Raw genomic sequence first — 25,426 nt, 5'->3', positions numbered from 1 at the left:
GCACGGACACTAATAATGATGGCAAGAAAGAAAATAGGCGCGTTTCCCCAAAATGTTGAGCTATTTCATTACTTAGGAGCAGCGAATACCACTCAAACTACTTTTTTATTTTAGTACTATTAGTGTGAGACAATGAACTCAAACATCAACAGCGTCATGGCGATGGCGGTGTCCTCAGCATTATAAGCACACCGAAAGTAGCACAAGTCAGGTGTTTCGGTTTTTTTGTCCACCCCTCGGTGCACCGCTCTCCCAGTTTTGCACCAGACACACTGCAAACGGGAGTGACGCGCCGTGCTTTGCGAGGTGTCAAACTTAAAAGCAGACTTTGTGTACCGCCGAGCGCAGCATCAAAGCAGCTAACAGGATCCCATGATCATTACCAGAATATGATATGAGTCACCAGGTTTAACCGCAAGGAAAGGCGCGAGGCCATATTCAGAAGAGACGGAGGGAGAGAGGGGAGGAAGAGTGCGATAGAAAGTGATTTCTAAAATGTCAGAGTTCACCATCAAAAGGCGCCTGTTACCACATCGCATGAATGGAGAGAGTTGAAAGCAGATGGGCATGAGAATGCCGTCAGAAGGCAAAGCTGCAGGGAGAGTGTGTGTGTGTGTCTGTGTGTGTGTGTGTGTGTGTGTTGAGCTGTGGTGATAAGGATTTGCTCTAAACCACATTCACCCCCCTTTGTTCTCACAAACCGAAACACACACACACACACACACACACACACACACACACACACTTAGATTTCCATGACGTGATGGTGGGGAAGACGACGGGGTTACTACAGTGCTGTGGTGGTAGAAGCTTCTTCTGCAGAACCACACGGATCCCTGAACTCCTGCAGCGGCGCGCTCGTCTGTCGTCTACTGTAAATCCCGCTGTGACTTAAACAGAGCGGTCTGACGTGCTGACAGGCCCGGTTCTGATGATTTATATCATATTTTTTTTTACAATGTTTCTGCACTGGTACGAAGAAACAGCGCTGAGGTTGTTGGGATTTTGAGGAAAAAGTCCATATAAATACTTGAAGTAAGTCGCACATCGATGAATCTTGAGTCGTCAGGGTGCTTGAACACTAGATTAATAATAAACTCTGTAAACCAAGTTTCCTGTTTTACTTTAATAACTCATGAAATGTTCCTCCAGCTGCTCGACGAGGGAACATTTCCAGCTTTGTTCAAACAAGACAGAAACGTGGCTGCTGACACACGCCGTCGACTTTTTTTGCTACCGAGCTGGAATAAAGGAGATTTAACTGTTGACCTTTAACGACACGGGTCTTGCCAATTGGTAGTAATGGCTGCCGATGATGTAAGAGATACAACTCGACAAGTTTGTAATGACTTCACGTTGGCTGCTTATTAGCAGAGCTCGAGCCTTGACCTGAATTTACAAGCTGCGGTAATAAAGTTAAATGTTTTTCCTCGTAGGAATGTCTGACTTTTCAGGCATTTAACGGCACGAACTCGTGAATTCATAAATCTGTCGGCACACGTTTGGAGATGCCAGGAACAAAATAAAAAGCCTAAGTTTTTGTGCCGCTTTGATTTAAGTTCTGTAGTCGAATCATCAGGAGGAAGCAGAGAAAGATACAGGTATGTTTTGGTTTTGAATACCAGCGAACCACCTTTGACCTTTAAGGCAAGACGTCACAGGAGAATAACAACGAAAAGTGGGGGAAAATCCACGTTGACGCATCAAACAAAGTCAAAAGGTTTTTGGACCTGAAGACATTACTGATCCTGGAACAGCAATCCTGAAGCTGAATGTAACAATGTGGAGCCTGATGTGACTTTAAGCAACAAAATCTAACCTCCAGGAGAAACAGTTTCATTCTCAGGTCGGCAGATATCGACACTTAGGGTTGACATCGTTGGATACATTGATGCAGCAGGAGGAGTTTAATTTTGGGATGTTCTGACACTTTGTGACCGTTTCTCTTGTTACTATAGAGCGACATATTTATGGTTAAAGTGCTTCAACATGCAACAGAGCAGGAGGTTAGTGACAGACGGCATGCAGAGCTCGGGTTGGATTCTCAAACATTCGTTGGAGGCAGAGATGTCTGGAGGCAGAGTTGAGTTAACCGTCAGCGGGTTGGTACATTTTTTTTTCCCGTAGTAAAGAAAAGCAAAAGACAGGAGGAAACTAAAACGACCTCGTCTTCTTGTGAACTTGATCCGATTAAGATCATTACCACCTCCAGAGCAGCTCTGCCTCTGAGAAAATGTTTGAATAACTGTGACTCCATCAGGGGGAAGTGATGCACTGATGGACGGACGGGAGCAGAGATGAGGAGCGTGGGCGCTATGGAGCGGGTCGGGGGGGTGGGTGGTGGATGTTTGGTACCCACCTGCAGGGACCGCACCAGTCCGTTTGTTGGTTGAGGCCGAAGCGAGCCCGGCATTTCTTAGGAGAGCCCGGGTCTGAGCACAATGCATAGCATGCACAAAACAAGAAGGAGGAAAAGCCAAAAAAAAAGGAGCAGAGGAGGAGGAAAAAGAGGGGTTAGAGGAGGAGAGACACAGAAAAGAAAGAGACACAAGAGCTCGTCAGGGCAGAAACCACCAACAGGGCTGTTCGTTCAGAGAAAGCCATCAGGTCACACTGTTAGTAGCCGGTTACAGCACAGCAAAACATCAATAAATGCCAGAACACACACACACACACAGTTTAGTTAAAGAAACACGTCAGACATCCTGAACACAGGCAGTTAAAAGAGACCGAGAGAGAACAGCCGAGCTGCGACGCTGCTGACACAGGGTTTTAAAGATCCTCGCTTTCTGTTCATAAACCGCTTCATCTAAAAATACACTCTGAATTAGATTATTGGCTTCATTCACGCTTCTCATCGGTCTGTTCATCGTTCAAATATATCGACACATTGATTCTTTTCTGCAGAGCCCTCATCAGTCTGCCTCCTCTCACTCTTCTTCCTCCTTTCATAAAATCAGAAATGCTTTGCCCTCAATCTTTCCTTGTGGTGTCAAATATCAACATTTTTCCAAGACAACAGCTGACTGCTAACATCTATTAACATCCATATTTTTCTACTTAGCTCTCATGTAAAACAGCAGAGTTTCCTGCAGGACATTTAAGACACTAAATGATCTACTTCTATGTGTGTTTTTTTTGTCATTGGTACAGATAAGTGATGGGAAATATTTCTGACTGCCTCGGTGGTGAAGGGGAAAAGGGAAAATGCCATGATGTGTGACACTGAACTCGAACAGTTAAGATCAGGACCTAACGTTTCGTTTGTACATGATGTTTATAATTTAGGTTACGTGGAAAGCCGAGTGGGTGGGCGGTTTGACGTTAGAGACACATCCTGCCTCAAAGACAACAAGATGCTGTGCTACAGAGCGCCAACGCAAAATCAAGCTCAACTGAATCCTCTCGACACTAGCCATTCCTTTTTTCTCAGGGTATACCGTCTGACAAGGGGGAGATGTTTTAAAGACAGTTTACCTGTATTGGAGTCCTGCAGCTTCTCCCTTTTTCTCCTCTTCTTCTTGCCCTGTGGGAAAAAAAACAAAAAAACAAAACCCCCACCAATGAATTACTGATTTCCTCTCGAGTTTCATCCATGCAAATAATTCTGGGATTCCTCTGTGCTTTCCCTGTTAGCTTAATATGTTGAGAATGAGTGGAAAGTTGTCCCCAAACTGAATATTTTTTTAAAAATCTGCACAATATGAAAAAAAGAGGGGGTTCCTTTGTGACATGTAGATAAATGCAAAAAAGTTGAAAGCAGCAACCAGGTCAGGCAACCATCTTTAAACAGTCTACAAAAGCAAGAAAAAGCCAAGAAAGATAAAGAAAAACAAAGAAAACACGTTGCATCGCTAATGTCATTATACACTCGATTCATGCAAAACCTGACGTGTCGTCATCGAGAAGTGTTCAACGAGAAGAAGAGTCGAAAGTGTTTAACGTGGCTTTTTAAAGATCCAAATATCTTGTTTTCATATTTGTATTTCTTTCTCTCTCCCGTCTGACTGATTTGTAATGTGTGACTGTTGAGGTAAACATCAGAGTTGTTCACACAGATCCGGTTGATGGTGGAGTGAGGCCTCATATTTGGGTGAGATGAAGGATGTGGGTACAGAGCTCTACCGCCTACGCTTCGATGTCTGCCCTCCTCGACTCGCTGTCAGCACTGTCTATGTGGTTACAACAACAATTCGTGCAACTGCACCTTTCTGAGCTTTGTGTCCGTGGGCGTATATGTGTGTGTGTGTGTGTGTGTCGATGTGTGTCGATGTGTGTGCATATACTACAGTATATATATGTTGGCTTTTTTTGGGACTCGGAAGAGAAACCCTCCACAGCTGCGGGGGCGGTGTGTGGACCTTTACTTCCTGTTTTGCTAGGAGGTCCAGAGCAAAGTGAGGAGGGTGATGAGGAGTGAGCGGGGGTTTCTTAAAACATTGTCTGAAGCTTCTAATGCTCACGTCGTCACTACAGAAGTTGTTCTATATTTTATAGCTCCAACTATTAGTCGACCAATTAATTGATGATGATAATCACCAACTATTTGATAATTAATGTGCCATTAAAGTCATTTTTCATGCAAAAAGGGCAAAAAAAATGCTGTTTTCAGCCTCTAAATTATGGATACTTCTTACTTTTCTTAGTTTTCTATCATATTTATTTGTTTCCTCTCCTTCAGATTTTTATTTATATTCTTGAAATTAAAAATGTCAGTCTGCACCAACAGAAGCTCCTCTCTCCCACAGAAAACACTGCTCCTGAAACGCCTCGTCAGTAGTCCCGCCTTTAATTCCGCGACTTTGTGACATCACACTACATCACCATGTCACGCATACGCATTATTTATGCCTAGCGACTAGTTTGGCACATAGGAATTGATTTAGCACAGCTGCTGTGTTGTTGTTAGCGAGCTGGCTCAGGCATGTGTGAGCTGACCAATCAGAGGACACTGGGTATTCAGGAGGGGGGAGGGGGGGGGCCTTAAAGAGACAGGAGCTAAAAAACAGAGCTTGTGGGCGGAGGGGGAATGCAGAGCTGCTGCACCGGACAGCATGAGAAAACTGATGTGTTTTTTGAGCATTAAAGCATGTAAATCTATTAAAAATAAAATTATAAACCTGAAAAGTAGCATAATATATCTCCTTTAAACTTAATATACTGGATATTGGACTGACAACACAAGATATTTAAATGTGCTTTTGGTTTCTTTTGGTTTTCCATAAGTGTAAAACGTAAAAAAAAAGGTTTCACTTGGTGACCTACAGTATAAGGTTTCCTGCCATATTCCCCTAAAGTTAAAGACTATAAAAACAAGAACTTATCCTGTAAAGCCACAACATGTGGATGATGTTTACATATAAAGCTGTACTTCATCATGAACTAATCAAACTCCACCGCTGTGCTGATGTGAGCTGCTTAGACAATGCTCAAAGCTCCATGCATACAGCAAAAGCTCCTACACTTATGATCACAGTTTACTAGAGCTCTGGTTTATAACATATTTGAGAAACGAGCTCAGAAATAATTCAGGACTTTTATTTTGAAAGGTCTACTCATTAAACTCGTCACCCTCCGTCGGCCTCTGCCTTTAAAACGAGATGAAAACGAAATGAAGAATGACATTAGAACTGAATCAGCGTGCAAAGTTTGTGACATGAAGCACTCGTTCAGATGTTACGAACGCGTTATAAACCACAGCCCAAGTTAAGTGTCACCATAACACATGGTGTGTGTGTGTGTGTCATGCCTGCCCGAAAAAACAAAAGACAGTAGAGCAGAGAAAAAGCGTAAAACAGGTTTCCACTCTAAAGGGACTGAAAAGCAGCGTCTCTTACAACCTTTGATTCACCTGAGTGTGACACAGTTTCCACATCGACATTACAGGGTGGACTTAAACCTGTAAATTATTAGATGAACAATCACTACTACATGTTGTGGCAAAAAGGTTGTGTGTCTTGTTTAACCATGACATAACGTGTGTCACTATTGTCTGGTAATAAAAAGAATGAAGGTATTTTAAAAGGGATGCCCATTAAAAAAATAATAAAACTCAGGCAGCGAGGCAGCGAGGCCAGCCATGCGGCCCTGCTCTCTGTTAGTTGAGCAAAACGGGTCGATTTATACCTCTGTGTGATTCAGTGTTTCACAGTTAAACTAACTTCTAGACATAAACCATGGCAATGTGCAAGACTTGGGTGAAATATACTTGAAGTTAACCAATCAGATGTGCTCTTGCAGCTGCGGCTGTTACTCGTATGTTGTTCGTGATGCTGTCGTGTGTGAGTCATTAAGGTTTTTTGGAAGGTGCATGCAAACTTTTGCACAGGAATACCCACAACCCCTTTCATGCAGCTTCACATTTTTTTTTTTTCCCACCACAGAGGCATAAATCCACCATAAGACGTGTCCCTACCCAATCAGCTTTACTCTTTTCCCCTGCGACCCCGCTAAGGCCCGCCTCCTGCAAGAGTTCAACAGCAAACTGACAAGTCAGAGGCACACAGCAGCCCAGATACAGCACATCCCCAAAACATTAGACTCAAACACATGCACCACACAGGTCTGACTTCCTCCTATAACATCTGAGAGACTTATTTTAATCATTTCATGCCCTAAAAAGTTTGGTGACTTCTGACTGACAGGTCTGGGGGGGGGTCAATAAACATGCAGGTTGTTGACACAGTAGTCAGTAAGAGAGGTAAAGAGTAACTTCTTCAGCTCTGAGGTGAGAAGATCCCAGTTCACCAAGTTCTGGTTTAATAAACTGATCCTATTCTTTTTGTTTATCTAGGTTTTATTTACAGGGAGTCAAACCAGAGAGAGAAGTCAAGTAGTTGGACGCGTCCTGGTGTTTTCAAATGCAACCTTCTGCCTTTAGAGACAGGTTAAAGGTGTGCTGCTACTAATATAATATCCACTGCATGATATAATAACTTATCAAAGTGTAAATAGAGAGGTGAAGTCATGCCCTATTCCGGTGGACCACCACGGGACATTATTTCAGAAAAAAATATGTATGGTAGCTAAATCTTTTTTTTTTTTTACCCCCCTTGAACTGTGCCATGAAATACACATATGATGTTATCATATGATAAAAGATCGTTTTTCAACTTGAGAAAGGCACAATTTGTCATAAAACTAATGAAATACAAGGCTGTGAAAATACATCATTAGAAAGACTACACATCCAACATAACAGACATAGCTGACATAACGACAGCTGTCGATATGTGCAGATCGATTGCGCTTTTAACCAAAACTAATCGGTATTTTATTATCTTTATGACAAACTGCCACTTTCTTGACTTCCAAAATCATGTTTCAAATTCACAAACATCATATGTGTAGTTCATGGCACAATTCAAACAGGATCAAAAATGTATTTGTCAAATATTATAAAATAATAATGGGGCACTTCACCTCTCTATAGCTCTCACTGCTGTCTTTTATTTTGAAGGGACTTATTGGTGTTTATTTTCATATATGAAAAAAAAAAAAAACTCTTTTAACCATCATGATCAAAATTATGTTCATGAAGTTTAATACAATGTCCAATAAAAAATGAAAACTCCTAAGTATAACCGATCATGTTTATAATCTAATATAAGTAGTAATAAGTTATAATTTTTGAGTAATGTAATAACATATAATAGCTCGGTAAGAGTGTATTGCATTATCATATTTTTGATCACATTTCTCTCTCAACCACATGACTTCTTCACTCTAGCGACGGTTCCCAGGTTATAAAAATCACAATCCTCCATTAACAAAGTGAGCGTGCCTCCTCGACTTAAATCTTTTTACATCCCCCTCGTTATGTTCTGCACAAATCAGCTTTTAAAAATCAGCTCAGAAAAGTTGTCAAGGTGTCTTTTTTTATTCCACTCAGTATGGAGGAAGAGGAGACAAGAGGAAGAGGAGTAAGAGGGGGGCGGTCCTTACGTAGTTGTCTCGGGCGGACCAGGTCGGGTAGAGCTGCATGTGGAGTTGTCTCTCTTTTCTGGCCAGCTCGTAGTACTTGGCCTGCTCCTCCCGGGTCAGCGCATGCCACTGGAAAACACAGACACGGATCGAGAGGGAGACTGTGAGTGTCTTGATCTCATGATCACAGACTGCAGTCGTTTCCTGGGCGCGACTCACACTTTTGGTGAATTAAACGTCAGAATAAGAAAAAGAAAGGAGAAGAAAAAAGGTGAAAACACAAACACCACTTTCACGAAAGACAATAATACAATTATACAGTAAAAAGTACAAACAAATGAATGAGATACATTAAAAAATAAAACAAGGAGTAGGAGGAAGCTGTAGGTTTTTACTTCCTCCTCCTCCTTTTCCAACATGTACGTTGTGTTGTTTTTATTTTACTGTTTGTTTTCTTTTGTTTTGACATGTTTGAAATAAAATTACAATCAATCAATCAGAAACCCACCGAAGTAAGTCTGAAGTTAAAAAGTTTAAAGAAATAAGCAAAAGCAAATGCAAAGTGGATAAAATAAAATACAATTTACGATATTTTTTAAAAGAAAATGTTTTAGTTTTATGTGTTAATACATAAAATAACATGATTTCAGTCCAGGAGATATAAAATCAGTCAGAAAAAAGGCAGTGTAAAAAGTAAGAAGTTGTATTTTTGGTTAAATTTAAAGGAAGTTTTGGTGCAGATTATAAACTGCAGCTCATTTCACAGTTTGGAGCACATGCACGTTGTAAATCCAGACTCACACCTGAAGAAAAACGCTCTCCTCACAGCTCCTAACACAGTTTGATCTGCATCTGAACTGTCTGAACGATATCAAACACTTCACCGTCTTATCCTTCTTCAGGATCCCAGTGCGACCAGTTGGGAGTTGCTCTGATCTCAGCAGCACCAGTATGTGAGAGTTCACCTTACCACCGTCCTCTCATGTCCCTCATGTGTGAAATCACAGACTGACCTGGAAAAGGGATTAGTCTGTGTTTTTAGCCGTGTGTGTGTGTTCATCCCCTCACCCTCCGTCCAAGAATCTGGTTGATGGCGGCGCTCTCCTTTAATGTGCACTCTGCGATGACCTTCGCCCTCATCTCCTTCATGTAGAGCATGAAGGCGTTCAGGGGTTTCTTGATGACCGGCTTCTTAGGCTCCTTCTCCCGTTTGACGTCCTGCGGTTTCCTGAGAGGGGGGAGAGGGTTTGTGTATACAAGGAATAAAGTTTGGTGTGTTGTTACCCAGTTACCCTTTGTTTTCAGTCTTTGTGCTAAGCTAAGATAAGCTAAGCAAACCAGCTTCTGTCTATCAATTTTCTCATTTAACTTCTCGTTAAGAAAACAAGTAGCCTATTTCCCAACGTGTCCAATTATTGTAAATACAGTTTCCTTTCCCTCCATTTCAGTAAATATTAAAATATCAGACAATTACTTGACAATAGTGAGTCAGGTAAACATTTAAATGTATTAAAAACATCCACAAAATAGTTCAAACTATTGTCAAACCCTGCAAGAGACAGGTAGATTTAAAAGAGGAGGATGTGAAGAAGAACAATGAAAGAGGAGTGTGATCGATTGAAACAACGCAGGCGATACTTACACATACATGCTCCTGTCATACTGGTCGTGGTCCTGTTTGCCTGTAGGGGGCACTATGGCTGGGTGGGGGATCCCTGTAGGATGCATGCCTGACGGGCCCAGCATCAGTGAGTGAGGGAACCTTGAGGAGGAAGACAGACAGAAATCTTTTAGTCAGATCAGAGAAGTGTGAGCGAGGTGGGAAGAGAGGACGGAGAGCGTTGAAGCGAGAGCAGACGTTTCGGTAAGCACCGAGCTTGAAAGCATTAAAGCATTTAAGTTGACGAGGCCTCCTGACTGCTGACTTGCTTCTTTTTATGTATTCAGCAGTGATGTTAAAAAAAATCTGTCACCACTAGAGGGCGTCCTAGCATTACTGAACGAGAGGCTGGGAGACCAGAAACATGGCACCTTCACATCTTGATGTGTTGTGTGATGTCAAGAAAATAATAATTTCACTCTCCATCCATATCAATTGAAGTCTTAAAGGAGGCAAGTTTAGGGATTTTTCAGGAAAGTTTCACAGATAAAAGACAATATTTTTTTATGCCAGAAAAGTTTTGTGTCAGCATCTTTACAGTCTGCGGAGATAAAAGAGGAAGAAATGGAGCCTGACTGACAACGAAGCAGCAATAAGCATCAGCTGCTGGCAGCTTGTGGCAGCCGAGCGAGCATCTGGGTCAAAAAATAACCAAAAAATATATTTATATTGTTTTAACCTGGAGCTCAGAGGTAGGGCTGCAGAAGGGGAATACATAATTAAAAACAAGCATGTAAGAAGAGTTATTCACCACGTTAAAGGTGTGAGATCAAAGACTCAGATCAGAAAATTTAATGTAATTCTTAATTCTTATATCTATACTAGCTTAATATATGTAAAATATCTATGAAAGGTTGGTGCACCTTTGGTTACTGTGTGACCGAGGCCTTCTGCAGAGAACCTGCAGAGCTGGAAAGCGCTGTGGCGAGAAAGCATCAGTCTGTGGCAGATACAGACTTCTACTCTGTGCGTGTGTGCAGACATCTTTAACACTGGTGTCGAATCGGAGTCGCAGCTTTAAGCAAATACAGAACAACAAGACAAAACACCTGGCTGAGGGTGACGACACTGTAGCGCTCTCAAACTCACAGCGTGAGTTCATGAGGTTCACACTTTTTCCTGTTCGTGTGCGTCCTTGAAAAACAAAAAAGCCTACTGCTTTTTTTAAAATGTAGATTTATTAGCGAGGGTCAGGGACACACAAAAACAGAAAAGGGACAAAAGCGATAGCAAGGAAAAAGCTGTCAATGTCCTGATGTGTGTGTGTGTGTGTGTGTGTGTGTGCGTGTGTGTCAGCATCTTGTATTCTGCAGCAGCGGGTAGCTCGGCTCGGCTCAGTTTGCCTTGACTGAGCTTGTTTTTTGGCGAAAACACTGAACTCGTCCTGTTTACAGCACGCTGGCTCCAATAAGCCTCTGCTCGTGCTATAAACAGGAGTCGATGATGCAGAGCGTTGTTGCTTTTTTTTTTTTGGGCTCGGTCCGGCTCGGTCCGAGGCCTACGGTACCTGGAGTAGGAGGTGGCGCTGGAGAGGTTGGAGGAGTAGGACTGCCTGAATCCACAGGGGGACAGGCCAGGATAGACTGGCTGGCTCTGCCTGCCACAGCACAGCAGAGGGGAGAGACGGCAACAGTTGATGCCTTTTAGCTTTACAGGAAGACCTTTAGTTCATCCACATGGGGGCAGTTAACCCTTCAGGGCAATTTAATTCCATTATAATCTTAATTTAAGTGCAATTTCATGACGAAGATATGCATTTAAAAACAATATAAACTCACTCTACTGTGATACAGAGGCACTGCTTTGGGCGAATTTAAACTTATTGTCCACCATTCATCATCTTTCTTTTGAAACATCTTGAAAACACACTGATATCTTCTCAGTTTTATTGATTATCAGACAGCTGGAATCAGAAATAATGAAAAATCTTTATATATATTTTTCTTGTTTTTGTCCTGTAATTAATATTAAGATTTTATTATTTTTTTATTTAATTCTACTTGTTTTCTCACTTTGAGTTTGAGGAGAGGCCTTCGTTTCCCACCTCTCCTGTCCACAGGGCACCTTATCAAACATCAAATTCAAAGACTTTTCAAGGACTTTCCAGGCCCAATTCTCTTTAATTCAAGAAGCCAAGGTGGCATATTGTGAGACATGGATCGAGGTTAACTACTGTTACAACACTGACTTTTTATCATAACATCTAGCAGGTTTTACAGAAGCTCACAGACAAAAATGTAAAAAAAAAAAAATTTCATTAAATTTCTACTCTTGCACAAAATATATAAATTCAATACATTATAGAATTATATAAATATCTGTGTAGCAGTAAGTGTATTTAAATGTATGAGATTTGATGAAATGCATGCAAATAACTCTGTAGAATAAACTTCAGCACCAACACGTTTGATAAAAGTAAAACGCGGTGGTTTGATGCTTCTGAGCTTCTTCCTCACATCTATAGAATTATCTTCTGCAGAGGCTCTTGTGATGCTGTGATGCACGGAGATCCCCCGCCGAGCCTCGGATCAGCTCTGTTGACAGCTGTATGTCAATACTTGGCTTACCGGGAGCAGAAACACACACACTCACGCACCATGGGAGGTCGAGAGTGGGGATGGGACGTAAGCAGGAGCCTTTGATATGTATAAAACCACACTTCTCCCCCCTGAGAGCCAATACAACCCCCCCTCCCTTCAGCTGATTCATCCTTATGTTTCAACGTATGCACACACACACACTCTCCAATCCACAAACCACCTTTTACAATCTCCATTATCATCACACACACTTCTGCTCATCTCATCCTCTTCCTCTCTCCGCTGTATCCAATCTGTAGCCGCAGGAGGGCGGCGCTGCACGTACAGTAAAAGCCCAGCAGCAGAGGCCCCGCGGCTGGGACGAGATCCAGAGATCACCGGGCTCATCTCCCGGAGGACCGTTCACGCTGTAATCCTGTTTTACACTACAACACAGGTCAAGTGTTGTTCAGATAAAGCCAGTTCAAACCAAACGGGCTGGTCTCTGCTCTTTATCTCGCCAGGCAAGCTGCACACACACCAGGACCCAGAATCCAGAAATAAACCAATCGATCCATCAATTAATTGGATTTATTTTCCAGCACATAGCCAAAAGAGAAAACACCAGCCCTCTTGTACACCGCGCAAACAGCGGCTCCTGAGTGACGGCGACGCCACATTCGAACAGAAAAACACCCCCCATGTGACAGGCATGGCTGGGCAGAGGTATGCTGGGAATGAGATGAAAAACCAGGCCACATGCTCCATTGTGCTCTGGTCTGGTCAGCGCTTTGAGCACCGCCGTTGTGACTACAAGTGACAACACCGTAATTACAACACCTGCAAAGTGATGGATTCAGTCCAACGTACGGAGTCTGAAAATGTAAACGTGGAATAGTTTTCACACTTCGTCTCCGACACCAAAGAAAGGACTATGAGGCCTTAAATATTTTGATTAAGGACCGAGAAGTACATTTGTTACTTGATGTACTAAAGCGATCACTAAATGTGAATTTGGGCTTAATTTTCTGGCTGTTACTGGGCACACCCGAACTTCAAACATCCACATAGCTGCAATTTCAGCTGCTCAATTATGCAGGACGAAGCAAACAAGACATTTCTGCGACAAAGGCTGAAAATCTGGTTCTTTTGGTCTCTCACTTCGGTAATTTGCATGGTGATGTGTGACTTATTCGGTGGAAATGTCTGTTCTTAGAGCCAAACTGTAAAAAAATGCAACTTTAACTGCCAACTCTGCCACTTAGAGCTGCTGTAGTCTCCATGAGAAGGGCTAGTTGGATGGTTGGAAAGGCTCTTACGACCCTTCCCCCACATCTTTACACCACCTTCTGACATTAGTCAATTGTGTGGAGGTGAGAAGAAAGCCAGGATTAACTTCTCTCTCTCCTTCTCTTGTTTAATTACCATTTAAAACCAAAATTAGTGAATATATGTGGGTTTTTTTAGACATTGGTAAACCCACCAAAAAAAGGCGATTTACTCCTTTCCCATCGCCAGGAGACAACGTTTGGTTTTGTTCTTTTTCTCTTGTGTCACATTTGACGTCACAAACACGCCTGAAAGCAGCTTTTTACGTCAGTCTCAAGGCCGACCAAGCGATGTTCAAGCGTTACTTAAATGGAGGCTGTCATGGTCCTCCAAATCCACGAGGTCACCATTTGATCTGACGACCATGTCACTGTTGGACCAACAAATCTTGGTATCTCAAGATCAACGGATCATTGGTTTAATTCCCTGACAACTGATTTACTTTTTCATATTCTTCTGTAAAAAGATAGGCCACATGGTATCAAGCATATTTTTGGGGATATGTAGCAGCTAAGTGTTGTTTTTGAAAAGATATTGGGAGAATCACAGATCATGTTTTAAATTTTCGACAATCAAAACTGAGAGCTCATGATGGAAATATATTTAAGCCTCAATGTCAGAGAGGCATGTCCACATCAGAGCTGGAATCAAACTGAAGACATGTTAGTGGGTTTTTTGTCCAGAGTGAATTGGAAAGTATTTCTATTTTTAACGACTACAAATCTAAACATCATCTCATCTCTTTGAATGTGTTTGGACAACACGTACGAACGAGCTCCTTCCCAGAATAATCCGACCTCTACAGGCCGTAGTTCCTCAAAGAGACAGGAGGAGGAGGCTGTGCTGCAGTCTCCACTGAAGTTGAAGAGGCTTTTATAAACATCCCCCTCAGCTCTCCGTTCACACTGTATTTAATAATGCAACGTGTTTGGGAGGCTGCAAAGCTGCATCCTTACAAACAACAAAACACATCTCAAATAATTCCTGACCCCCCTCCTGGTCCGACACGACTCACCAACCAGCCCGGCAAAGCCCCGGGGGGTGGGGGAACATACGGAGGTGGTCATGGAGTACAGAACAGGCTAATAGTGGAAACAACAGAAACTGTTTTGACATTTAACCAACTCGTTCTCTGTGTTCTCCTCCATCTCCGTCAACAAAGGAGCACACTACAGGGGCCCGAAACAAGCAGATAATCTGGGTTAAAGGAGATTAGCTGCTAATAATATTTGTGAAAAAATCCACAGTCTGAAAAAGATAAAACAGACTTGAGAGACGTCTGGGGACGGACATGAAAAACAGATACACATGTAAGCGAATGCACACACACAAAGTTTTAAGCCTCCGTTTTCCAAATCTCCGTGACATTTGATGTAAGCCTTTAACTGCTCCTGCAGGGGATTTTGTCCAGGCACAGATACTGTAGGTTGTAATAAATGGATTTATGTTGATCCATAAATCAATGGACGTCTGACATTATAAGTTCACAATCAACCAGCATGACATTGAGAGCTCACAATCGACTCAAAAATGATGGAAACTCCAAATGAAACGGCTGAATATGGAACAGATGTGGCCGAGTTTTTCTACACCGCTGCTGCTGCCTCGAAACGTAGCGGATAAAAGCCAAAAACCACGCATTTTAATGGTTAAATTTGGAGGCTTGAAGGCCGGGGTCTACCTGAATCTGCCAACAATTCCCAGAATCCACCACAATCTTGAGGAAGACTGCAAGTTGCAAGCTTAGCCGTGACAGGATGTCGCATGACTTGTGCTCACCGCCGTCTATTTTCTCCTTCACAGTATACGATGATGATTTCTTGGCAACAACATCCAGTTTTAAACCACATTAAGTCTCTTTACTGATAATTAGATTTTAGTCGTCAGTGGAAACATGCACTCAGAGGACTTGTTTGTGACAAGATTGTTAATAAAAGAGTTATTATGTAGTCGTCATTTCATAATAAACTTCTGCATTCCTCGTTTCGATCAGAGGCCACAGGTTGACGAAGAGTCCCGAACACAGAGGATCAAAGGAGGTGGTTTCCATGCTAACGGGCCCTGAGGTTATCTGCTGTGACACCAGGTGAGACAGTGATGTATGTAACACTGACCCGGGTCAGACCGTGTGTGCATGCAGTGCTGTGGGATGATGATGGCGATGATGATGATGATGGTGTTTGGAAGGGTTGAAGTAAATTGTCTTTTTGGGGACAAATTTAATGTTTGAGGGTCAAAGGTTACAGGTCAGTAGTGCATCAGCCTGCTAGTTTGGACTAGACTTTGGACTTGGGGTTGGACAAATGATTATATTCATTACTAATTAATTAATTTCAGTTTCCATCAAAAACAAAAACAAAAAAACGGCAACAGCTCACATTTCAGACAATGAGTATGAGGTGTATTGTCAGCTACTAAATTATTCATATATATATTAAGCTCTTGTGCAGAGATTTCTAGATGTTCAGTCTCCATCACTTACATAATTTCACTGTTTGGTACATACCGTACTGTTTCTCAGTTATCCTCAACAGAAGTGTGTAGCATCAGTTAAGGGCTGCACCAATGATGACTGTTATTTCTGAGTTATCTGCAGGTTATTTTCTCGGTGTCTGGTATAAAGGTCTGTGGTTCACACAAGCTTAAGAGATTTTCACATTTTGTTCTGGGGCAGAATATAGATCAGTAAATACCACACACATGAAAGTGTTTACATGTCTTTAAAAAGGTGGCTGCTAACAAGTGGCTAAAAGAGACAACACAGGTTCAACACTACAACTCGTAGACTGATCAATTTATAGTTTAGTGTGTGTGGTGTAGTGTAGTAAGAAGCTTTGTGGTGGTGACATCTAAGCCACGATGGAGTTCATTTATAATGTTAGCTTTTTACTTCTGGTGTTTTAATTTAAACTTAAAAAAGGTTTGTTCATTTGTGAAGAGTAGCATCAGAAAACTTTTCTGCAATTATCCAATATTTTGTTGAGGGAACCAGGGCGACGCTCACTTCTGCTCTCTGTGGATTAATCGACTTCGGCTATACATCAACTTCTTGTTATGTAACAGACAGAAAGGTGCGTTCCTTTAACGTTGTGGAAAGATTGTGCGTTATAACGAGGTCATCACGGGTACACAAAGGACTGAGTCACAGCTGTACAGATGTGTGTGTGTGTGTGTGCGACTCACCAGCCCATGGAGGGAGTGATCTGGCTGACGCCGCCTGGAGGGAGGGAGTAGTACCCTGAGAGGTTCCTGGGACTGGTGCCTGTGAACGCCTGGAGGAAACACACACACACACACACACACACACACACACACATTAGGTGAGGTCAGCTGCCCCGGGTCCAATGAGCTATTAGCGCTATTAGTCCTCTGGGAACCTGGTATTAAATGCAGAGACACCCTTAACAGTAGTGTGTTGTGTGTGTTGGACCCTCCGCTGGGAGCTGATGTCGCCAGTTGGTTTCACTGGTTTATCCAACACAAGTTACAAGCTGTGGTAAAAAAGTCCCCACATTTTAAAAACACACACAGACACACACCCCAAACATGCACACAAACAAACCATCTCAACATACTTCATCTCTACTTTTAGCAGAAATGTTTTCCAACAAAAGAAACACAGACAGCTCGACTCTGTGCCCTCGCACAGTAAATATCCCGTCTCCCTCTGTCTCCCTCTTTGTGCCCTTCAAAGGAAGTCATTTGTCAACAGGCAGCACCTAGCACTTTAGCGGCGGCCCGGCTGCTAACCTGTGTTTGCAGCAGAGGAATGCTCTCGATGACTGTAATTTGGCCGCGGCTCCGGGCCTGTTTCAGGACCCCGAGCCACTATAAATCTGGACGTCAGGAATGTGACTGAGTCAGTCGACCTGTCTCACCACTCCGATCCTTCCTCCCCTCCCTCAGTCTGTCCCACCACGCCCTTCCTCCCTCCTCTTCCTCCTCCTCCTTCATCCTCTCCTGCAGCCCTCCACCCTTCCACCGATCAGACCTTCTTTCTCCTAGTTTCTCACCTCTCTTTTACCTTTTACCCCTCTTTCCCAGGCTTCCCTCCTTCATTACAACTCTTTTCCTTTCCTCTCCCAGAATGTATCCAACCCCCCTGTATTACTTTATGGTCTCTCCCAGATTCATTCTCGCCTTCTCCTCCGCCTCCCTGGTTTTTTGCTCTACCCTATGACAAATACATGTAAACAAACATCCTGAGTCGTACCAACAACAAAACCATTTTCTCATTAGTCACATATCTATCCAACTGCAAGAATTCACTATTTTAATCCTCCAGTTAAGCTAGTAACCTATTTTGCCCCCTCTATTTCTGGTTTGCCTTGTCTTTATGTGTAATAATGCTTGTATAACATCAACCCTGTGATGCATAATCAAGTTATATGCATCATTTTTCTCTGGACAACCTGGGCTACCAAAATATGTATGCCGCAGGGATTTCACATGAATGTGTAAATGATTAAATGACCATAAAGACAAAGAAAAAAAACAAATGTAGCAGGACAAAAAATACAAAACAGTACTGGTTTGCTGACCAGATATTTTAACGCACTTATACATTGCGTGAATCTCTAGAAATCATAATAAATGCCTTTATAAAGAGCTTTGAGAAGACTTAAGGAAGGAGAAGGGACTCCCCTGCTCTCTACCCTGGGCTCAACATTTATAGGTCTTTATCAGGGTAAATTCCCCGTCTTATAAACAGGGTTTACCCTCAGGGTGTGTTCAGACTGACAACAGCACCGCTCAACAAAACATGGACTCCTCATTTGTTTCCATGAGAAACACCACACTGCAGCAAACAAACGACAAAACTGTGGTCGGAAAGTTTTAATTGAGTGTAATGTCATTTGTTAAAACCAATCAAATTATTCAAGGCTGACCTTATTTTGTGTTTACAGACAATATGACGTGACTCATAGTTGGAGACAGAAGCTCATCAAGCTTCATGTCATCAAATCATCGAAAGAATAAAAGCTGTGTGAGAAAATATCTGAAAGTTTTATGAACACTGGCTTTGTATCAAAGTCAAAGTATTAATTAACTCCGAGGCAAGAAAACATCCAATTACCCTTTCGTAAATGTCTTTTACATGCACCGCTCACAGCAGGAGAAAAGATTGTTCAGTTAAAAAGCTGAAAACAAATAAATTGCAATTATGGGATTAATTAGGAAGGATTCAGCACCTATTGCGCTGTATTATGTTCAAGTTCAACAATGAAGATTTGGAAGTCTCTACTGCTGTGATTGGCGCCAATGACTCGCTTCTTATGCAAAGCAACGATGGCTGAGGCTCATGGTTGTTGTAGCATTGTGCTACTTTTCCCTATAAAGCACTAAAACAGAGAAAAGATTTACTGCCATGATAACTAAAAAAGCTGTAGTCCTGCCTCAGAGTATCAACAGCACAGCAGCATCTTTGCATCTGGACTTGCATTTTCTCCACACCAGCCACTGTGTTGTTTTGCCAGAGGGCTATAATCAGTTTGAATCTGCCCTCAGGCTAGAATAGATTATTTTATCTGAGTTCATGTTGTACTGAATAATAGGGAACTGATAAATGACCTCCAGAGCCCCATTTAACTGTTTATGATAGATGTTACTTCCCTTAACATCCCTTTTCCTAGTCACCCAAGTTACCTGAAATGACTGTATGGCTAACATCAAAAAACACAATGTACACAAGTTTTATTTTGACTGTTCATGTGTCACACTTGAAAGCAATGGAAACATGACACTGGTTTCTGTAAGTCACGTTTCGGCTATCGGCCCTGTTTGTTGTTGGGAAACCTGAAGGGGAAAATTAGCAGCAGTAATGGGGCAGTTTTCTTTGGAATGCCCCTTTTAAAGCGGCCGTCTAATGACAACTACAGCAACTATCTCACGGTCTCCATGTCAGTGTCTCGGGAAACACTTAAAAGGGAAACTATTTGAGTCAAACCGGCTCTGCGTGAGCTCGGTATCAGAACGTGTGCACATTGAAGTGAGAGCTGAAAATGGTATTCCTGCACTGATAATGTTGCTGCGGTGGTTATAACCACTGAGAGTGCAAGTGCTGCAGCATCTGAGCCTTTAAATGAGTTGACAAGCAGCCTGTGTGGTGTACATAAAAGAGCCCAAGACCAGAAGAAACTTTGTAGTGTTTTGTTACAGTAAGGGCGGTAATGAGTGCTGACAAATTATACTAAGTATAGGAAGAGTGACTTCTATTAAGACCGAACATCAAAAGTCACACTAATAGTAAAAGTCATTTTTTTACAGTGCAAAACTACAGATTCTAAAAAGCATGTCTAATATGACTCTTTTGGAAATGAAACGTGATGAATAATAAGACAAAAAGCAAAACACAGTTTCCCTTCATGTTGTTTTAAAGCAGAGTGACTCACACTCTCATCAGTTCATAAATGTAAAACAGAAACGGGAACATGAGCTCCCAAAGAGATTCAGGGTATAGTTTTACATATTTTACAGTGTTAGAATTTTACTGATCATTTAAAGGAGAGCTATTATGCAACTTATTTCTCTTTGGAGACTTAAGAAAATGAAATGTATAAAGATAACACAAGTATATAATAGAGTATCATCTGCAGAGAAACGTATTTTTCTTGAGTAATTAAAAGGCAAAAAATGTAAACTTTATAACTTTTACTTAACTTACTTTAACATGCTTTTTAAAGTGTTAAGTGTGTTTACAGGTCTTGGGGAATACTATTGCTATGTGAAAAAGTAAGTAAAGGTTTAAAGCCTTTCGTGGCTCTAGAGTAAGATGCACATAATCAGATAAATTGCCTCCAGTGAAGTTGCATTGTAAGTAATGTAGGCAGCAGCTTTTGAAAAGCAGTCCACTGGTCGCATTGCACTCCTGTAACACGGTTGGACTCATTATGGACAGTTTAAAAACAAATTGATACAGCAGAACCAGAGATATCGCCTATTTATTCCACGTTTTTATTCCTGGTGCCTATATTACCCACAATGCAGCTTAGCCACTGAGTGACATCACTGGAGAGAGTTTATTACATTACATGCAGCTTCCTCTGGAGCCATAAAAAGGCTTTATACTACTTTTTTTCAACATATGCAGTAGTACTGTCAACACACTTCATCATGTCAAATTGGTGGAGTTACCAGAAACTGCTAGAAATATGGTCTGAAGCAATGTTAACCTCAGTTTCAAAACTGAAATGCAACATTTCAAACTTCACCGCCATTATTCTATAACAATTCCCAAGAAAACACACAAAACCAACAATGCCTTAGTCTGCCTCTCAATGCACCAAACCCAGTCGTTCTTACTAAAAATGCAGATTTAAAAAAAAAAAACGTGTCTCCTAAAACAGCTTGCAGTTTGTCGTTTTTAGCAAAAATGATTAAAATAGGAATAAAAAGTAAATTTCTTTGTGGCCATTTTAAACCACAGTTACTAGTTTGGTTACACATTCTTGTGAGTATTTACAGCAGCAGGAAAGTGTGTGTGTGTGTGTGTGTGTGTGTGTGTGTGTTGACCCAAAATAAACTAGAGTCAGTGTTGTTCATGGTAGTGAAGGAACATGCCAACTGCAACAGAGTGGCTCAGTGACAATATAGTTTTTGGACACAAGTGGAGCGCTGTGGCACAGAGGAATTCAGTGTTGGTTTTGCAGAGCTGACAATAAGAAAATGTAAGAATACACCCTGATTCTGTAAGCAACACTTCAAAAAGTACTCAAAAAAAAAAGCTCTGCTCAGGTGACTGAAGCGTGCAGTTTGCAGACTGTTTCTTCACACTCCTGTAGCACACGTACAGTAATACCTGAAGCCCATACGCAACTATACAGTAAGTGTCAACAAGTGTTAATCTTGCACATTAAAGTGCGACAGCGAGCAGACGCGTTTCATTTCTGCTTTTCTCTCTCGGTATTTTACGCTCCATTGTCCGAGCCAACAGTCACATCTGAGGAACAGTCAAAGCGATGTGGCGGTGTTGCATCAACTGTGATCGACTAATTTTGAAACGCATGGTGTTAAGTGGTGTTATGGTTGACTGAAGAAATGAAAGAACTGACTGGATTGACCAGCTGGATCATAATGTCGAACACTTCAGCCCTTCAAAGTCTTAGATTTGTGATTTCTTAACTACACGCATCTTAAACCAATTCTTATTTAGAGCAAAATAATTTTACTATGTTGTTGAAACTGAATCATATTTTGTGGAGAAAATGTTTTTTTGCTTTTTCCTCTCAAGTCCTCCAGCTGCTTTGCCTCAACTCTGACTGATCTAGGGTGTCTCCTGAGGGACCGACTGCTTTACTTGTTACAAACAACTGCTGCCTACTTCAGTTACCATCAGCTAGTTAGCTCAGTTAGCCATGCAGCTAGCTGACTTTGCTCGGACAGACTGGGAGGTGTACAGCTGTCCATATTTTCACAACAAAATAAATTTCATTCCCAAAATAAGTTAAATTATCAACAGAATGAAGAAAAACAGACGTCTCTGTACTGTGTTTGCTAGATACCTAATAAAGTCAGCATGCTAACCAGAGCTAGATCCTAATGACTTTGTACCTTAAGAGGTGATAATCCCATAATAAACAACATGAGCACTCCCCTGGTGCTCTGAGCTCGCAGCCTGGGCAGAGTCTGCTATTATGACCGTTAGCTACACACTTAAATGAGCTTATTAGCTAATGGCAGCTACAGTTAGCTGCAGTTAGCGGTAACACTGGGGATACGCTGCCCACTATTTATTTGGAGTATGCATTTGAGGTGGCATTTTCATACATGTTGGACATTTAACTTAAACTTATTTTTCATTCAGACCTAGTTTAAGCACATTTACTCAAGTATTATACTTTAACTACAATTTTGAGGCACTTGTACTTGACTTTTTGCTACTTTATACTTCCACTCCACCACATTTTGGAAGCAAAATTTTTACTTTTTTACTCACTTAAATGAATTTATTTTATCAGATATTAGATTTTAAAAAACACACAAAACACTGCTCCGATAAACACAGAAATGCTGAATACTACTAGTACTTTTGATGCTTAAATAAATGTATTGCCAATGTCTTTTTTCCACTTTTCCCACTCTGCTGTGCTGCTCTGTTGTCAGACGTATCAGTGATATCACGGCGAGCTTTTACTTTTCTGGGGTCTAACTATTGTGCCTGCATGAGGACACAGAAACAGTACAAAGTTGTTTAACCAGACACAGGCTCACTGGTTACCAGGGAAACTGGCGTCCCTGCATCCCCAGTCATTGTCACTTTAAGTCTCTTATTTTAAGTCTCTTGCAGTGTCGTGGGGTGATGATATAAAGCGGGCGGGGGGGCTTAGGAGTGACAGTCTGTACCTCCACTGTCATGTTTGGGAACTGACGCAGCTAAATTTATAGCTGGGATTAGGAAAATGTTTATTTTACCTAAAAGCTCTGCAAATATATTTTCACTCGGCTGTATTATGATGTTGCTTCTGATGCTCCCCCCCAAAAAGACACTGATTTGCAATAGATTCCTCAAACTGAATTTAGGTGAAAGAAGATATTTTTGTGTCTGATGGTAAGAGGCGGTTTCTTACAATAAGTAGTCCAGACAGGGCACTGACATATGACACAGTTTTGCTTTTCTTGTTGCTTTCACTATGAGGATAAAATGAATGGAAATTAGGGGGAGGTTGTCAAGGTGAAATACGACTAAAGGTCCTCCAGTTACTTTTTTTAGGCAACAGTGAAAACAGAGAGTAGGGGAAACGACACAGGAAGTAAACTGTGCAGTGAGAATGTAGTGAGAGCTGTGAGGTCAAAAGATAGTTTAACTTTGAATAAAGATAAGAAAGTGGCAGAGCGCAGAAAATACAAGAGATCAAATGATTATACGAGATATAAGAGATGACAATAACGCGATTCAGAATCTTAATGAATGTTGACTTTGAATTTTACCAACCGCATCCATTAATTTTGGTTTTTCACAAGACAGAAACTCCAAACGATGCTTGGCAGCTCCACAAGAGCTAACGCCAGCTACAACAGCAAAAGCACAAAAACAAAACAAAAGCCAGAATTCAACAAGTCTGGTGATATTTATTTATTTTTTACACTGATTATCAATGTGAAGATGGAGCTATTAAAGGATGACTGCGCTGAGAGAAGCTTTGAGATGAAACTGTGTTCACTCAGGTACATAAATCAGACTTTCTTTCGGTCATAGTCTCTCAGAAAGCATGAATCAGGTTTTTGATTCATGCTTTCTGTGAGAGCATGAATCACAGAAAGCATGAATCAGTTGAGTTTGGCCCTTTGTTCCCTGCTGGCCAACATGACGCTCTCCTCAACCTTGAAACAAATCGAATCAAAGCAAAAGCACGACTCTGTATCAGACATGCCTGTGGTCGACGGCTCTGCTGCATCTAAAACCAGTGAATCCCAACACAAGGTTGATGACTGACAGGAGAGAAGAGCACGAAATCATATCTATTTTCCTGGCTGTTGTGAATTCATGGATCATTTCACACTTTCAGAAATAAAAAAATAAAAAAAATATAGAAAATCCTCTTTGGCTAAACTGGTCACAATATGCAAGCAGACATTTCTTCGTTTTAAGTCGTCATGAGCCCAAACAAAAAGGTTGGAAACTGGTGAAAACTTTGACTCTCTCTATAAAATCTCATAACTTCAGCTTTAATCTTTAGATTCTCTGTCAACAGGTATAAAACTGTATTGATCAACGTTGAGCCCAGCGATGCAGGAGGAGTAGATAGGTGCGTCAAAAAAAAATGACATCACTGATGAGGTAACCCCCCTACCTGTGACGAGCTGAGGAATGATGTCAGGTGGTGTGTGTGCCTGTGTGCGTGTGTGTGCTCACTGCATTATGTTACTGAGTGGAAACGTCGTCAGAATCCAGGTGAGATGATGTGAGAAAGATAGCCAGGTGTTAGCTGTGTGTGTGTGTGTGTGTGTGTGTGCGTGCATGCGTGTAAGGGGTTAGAAGCAGGTGGCTCAGTCTGTCATTAAGAGCTGAGTCACGGTGCTAGTCACACACACACACACACACACACACACACACACACACACACACACACACACACACACACACACACGAGAGTCTAGACCAGACATGGAGAGTGTTTTCGTTGGATAAAGGGGATTTCCAGACGGAGCAGGCAGCAGATTGCCTGAGGTCAGACTCCAATATCTAATCAGAGACAAGAAAGGACTTTTGTTCAACTCAAGTTTCTGATTTTTCTTCTTCCTCTTCGTCTCAGTCTCTTTCTCCACTCCCGATTGTCTCATCGTCATCGTCACCGCTGTCAAAATTCCTTCACTCATCTCATTCGGACTTGCAAACTTTAACTTGTGTCACAGCAGCTCCTCGGGAAATCCCAGGTGGTGCCGGAGGACCCATGATTTCCACCTTATCACATTATGGAGCGATTTCATGGTTATCAGCTGCAGACTTTTACGATGCCAACCTCTGTCTGCACCCTCTTGCCTTTTTTTTTTTTACTATTGCTTGGCACCATTTGTTGTGATCTATGTCTTGTGTTTCAATGAATCATCTTTACTAGTGTAATATAATCAGAGCAATAAAACCATAACCAGTATAATTGTTTTCAGCATCATGTTAACGGAAGAAAAACTGCATTTCAAAGAATATTTTGTCTAAAAAGCTTTCGAGTGATAAAATCATTGAGAAGTAGGAACCCCCTTGAAACTAAGATGCTAAATCTCATGTGTGTTGTTACAGCTGTAATGTTCGTTACGCAAAAAATCAAATATGTCGAGTGAAACAAATTATCTGGCTTCCTTAAATCCACTCGTGTTGTCACTCAGGTTGTCTGCTCTCACATCTGCAGAGTAGTTCATAACATCAAACATCAAAATTACAAATAAATGTGTCCATAATGAAACTGTTAAGTCTCACCCTGACCTTGCAATCAATCAGCGTCCTTCGCTTGAGAGCAACAATGGCGGCTCCACAAGAGGTTAGCGTAGCTGCAATAGCATC

At 41.6% G+C, this 25,426-nt stretch overlaps 1 protein-coding gene across 1 annotated transcript in view; it reads right to left on the bottom strand.

Moving 5' to 3' along the window:
- Positions 1-25,426, bottom strand: part of tcf7 (transcription factor 7) — an 80,336-nt gene that overhangs the window by 3,606 nt on the left and 51,304 nt on the right. Inside the window, 8 exon segments of the mRNA XM_073480061.1 lie at positions 2,360-2,432; positions 3,478-3,526; positions 6,416-6,463; positions 7,945-8,052; positions 8,992-9,151; positions 9,566-9,685; positions 16,615-16,676; positions 16,678-16,703. Of these exon segments, the coding sequence (XP_073336162.1) occupies positions 2,360-2,432; positions 3,478-3,526; positions 6,416-6,463; positions 7,945-8,052; positions 8,992-9,151; positions 9,566-9,685; positions 16,615-16,676; positions 16,678-16,703 (646 nt within the window).

Source organism: Pagrus major, chromosome 13 (genome assembly GCF_040436345.1).
Source record: "Pagrus major chromosome 13, Pma_NU_1.0".
Classification (NCBI taxonomy): domain Eukaryota; kingdom Metazoa; phylum Chordata; class Actinopteri; order Spariformes; family Sparidae; genus Pagrus; species Pagrus major.
Note: the sequence above shows the minus strand (reverse complement) of the source record. Positions and strands in the feature narration are given on the sequence as shown.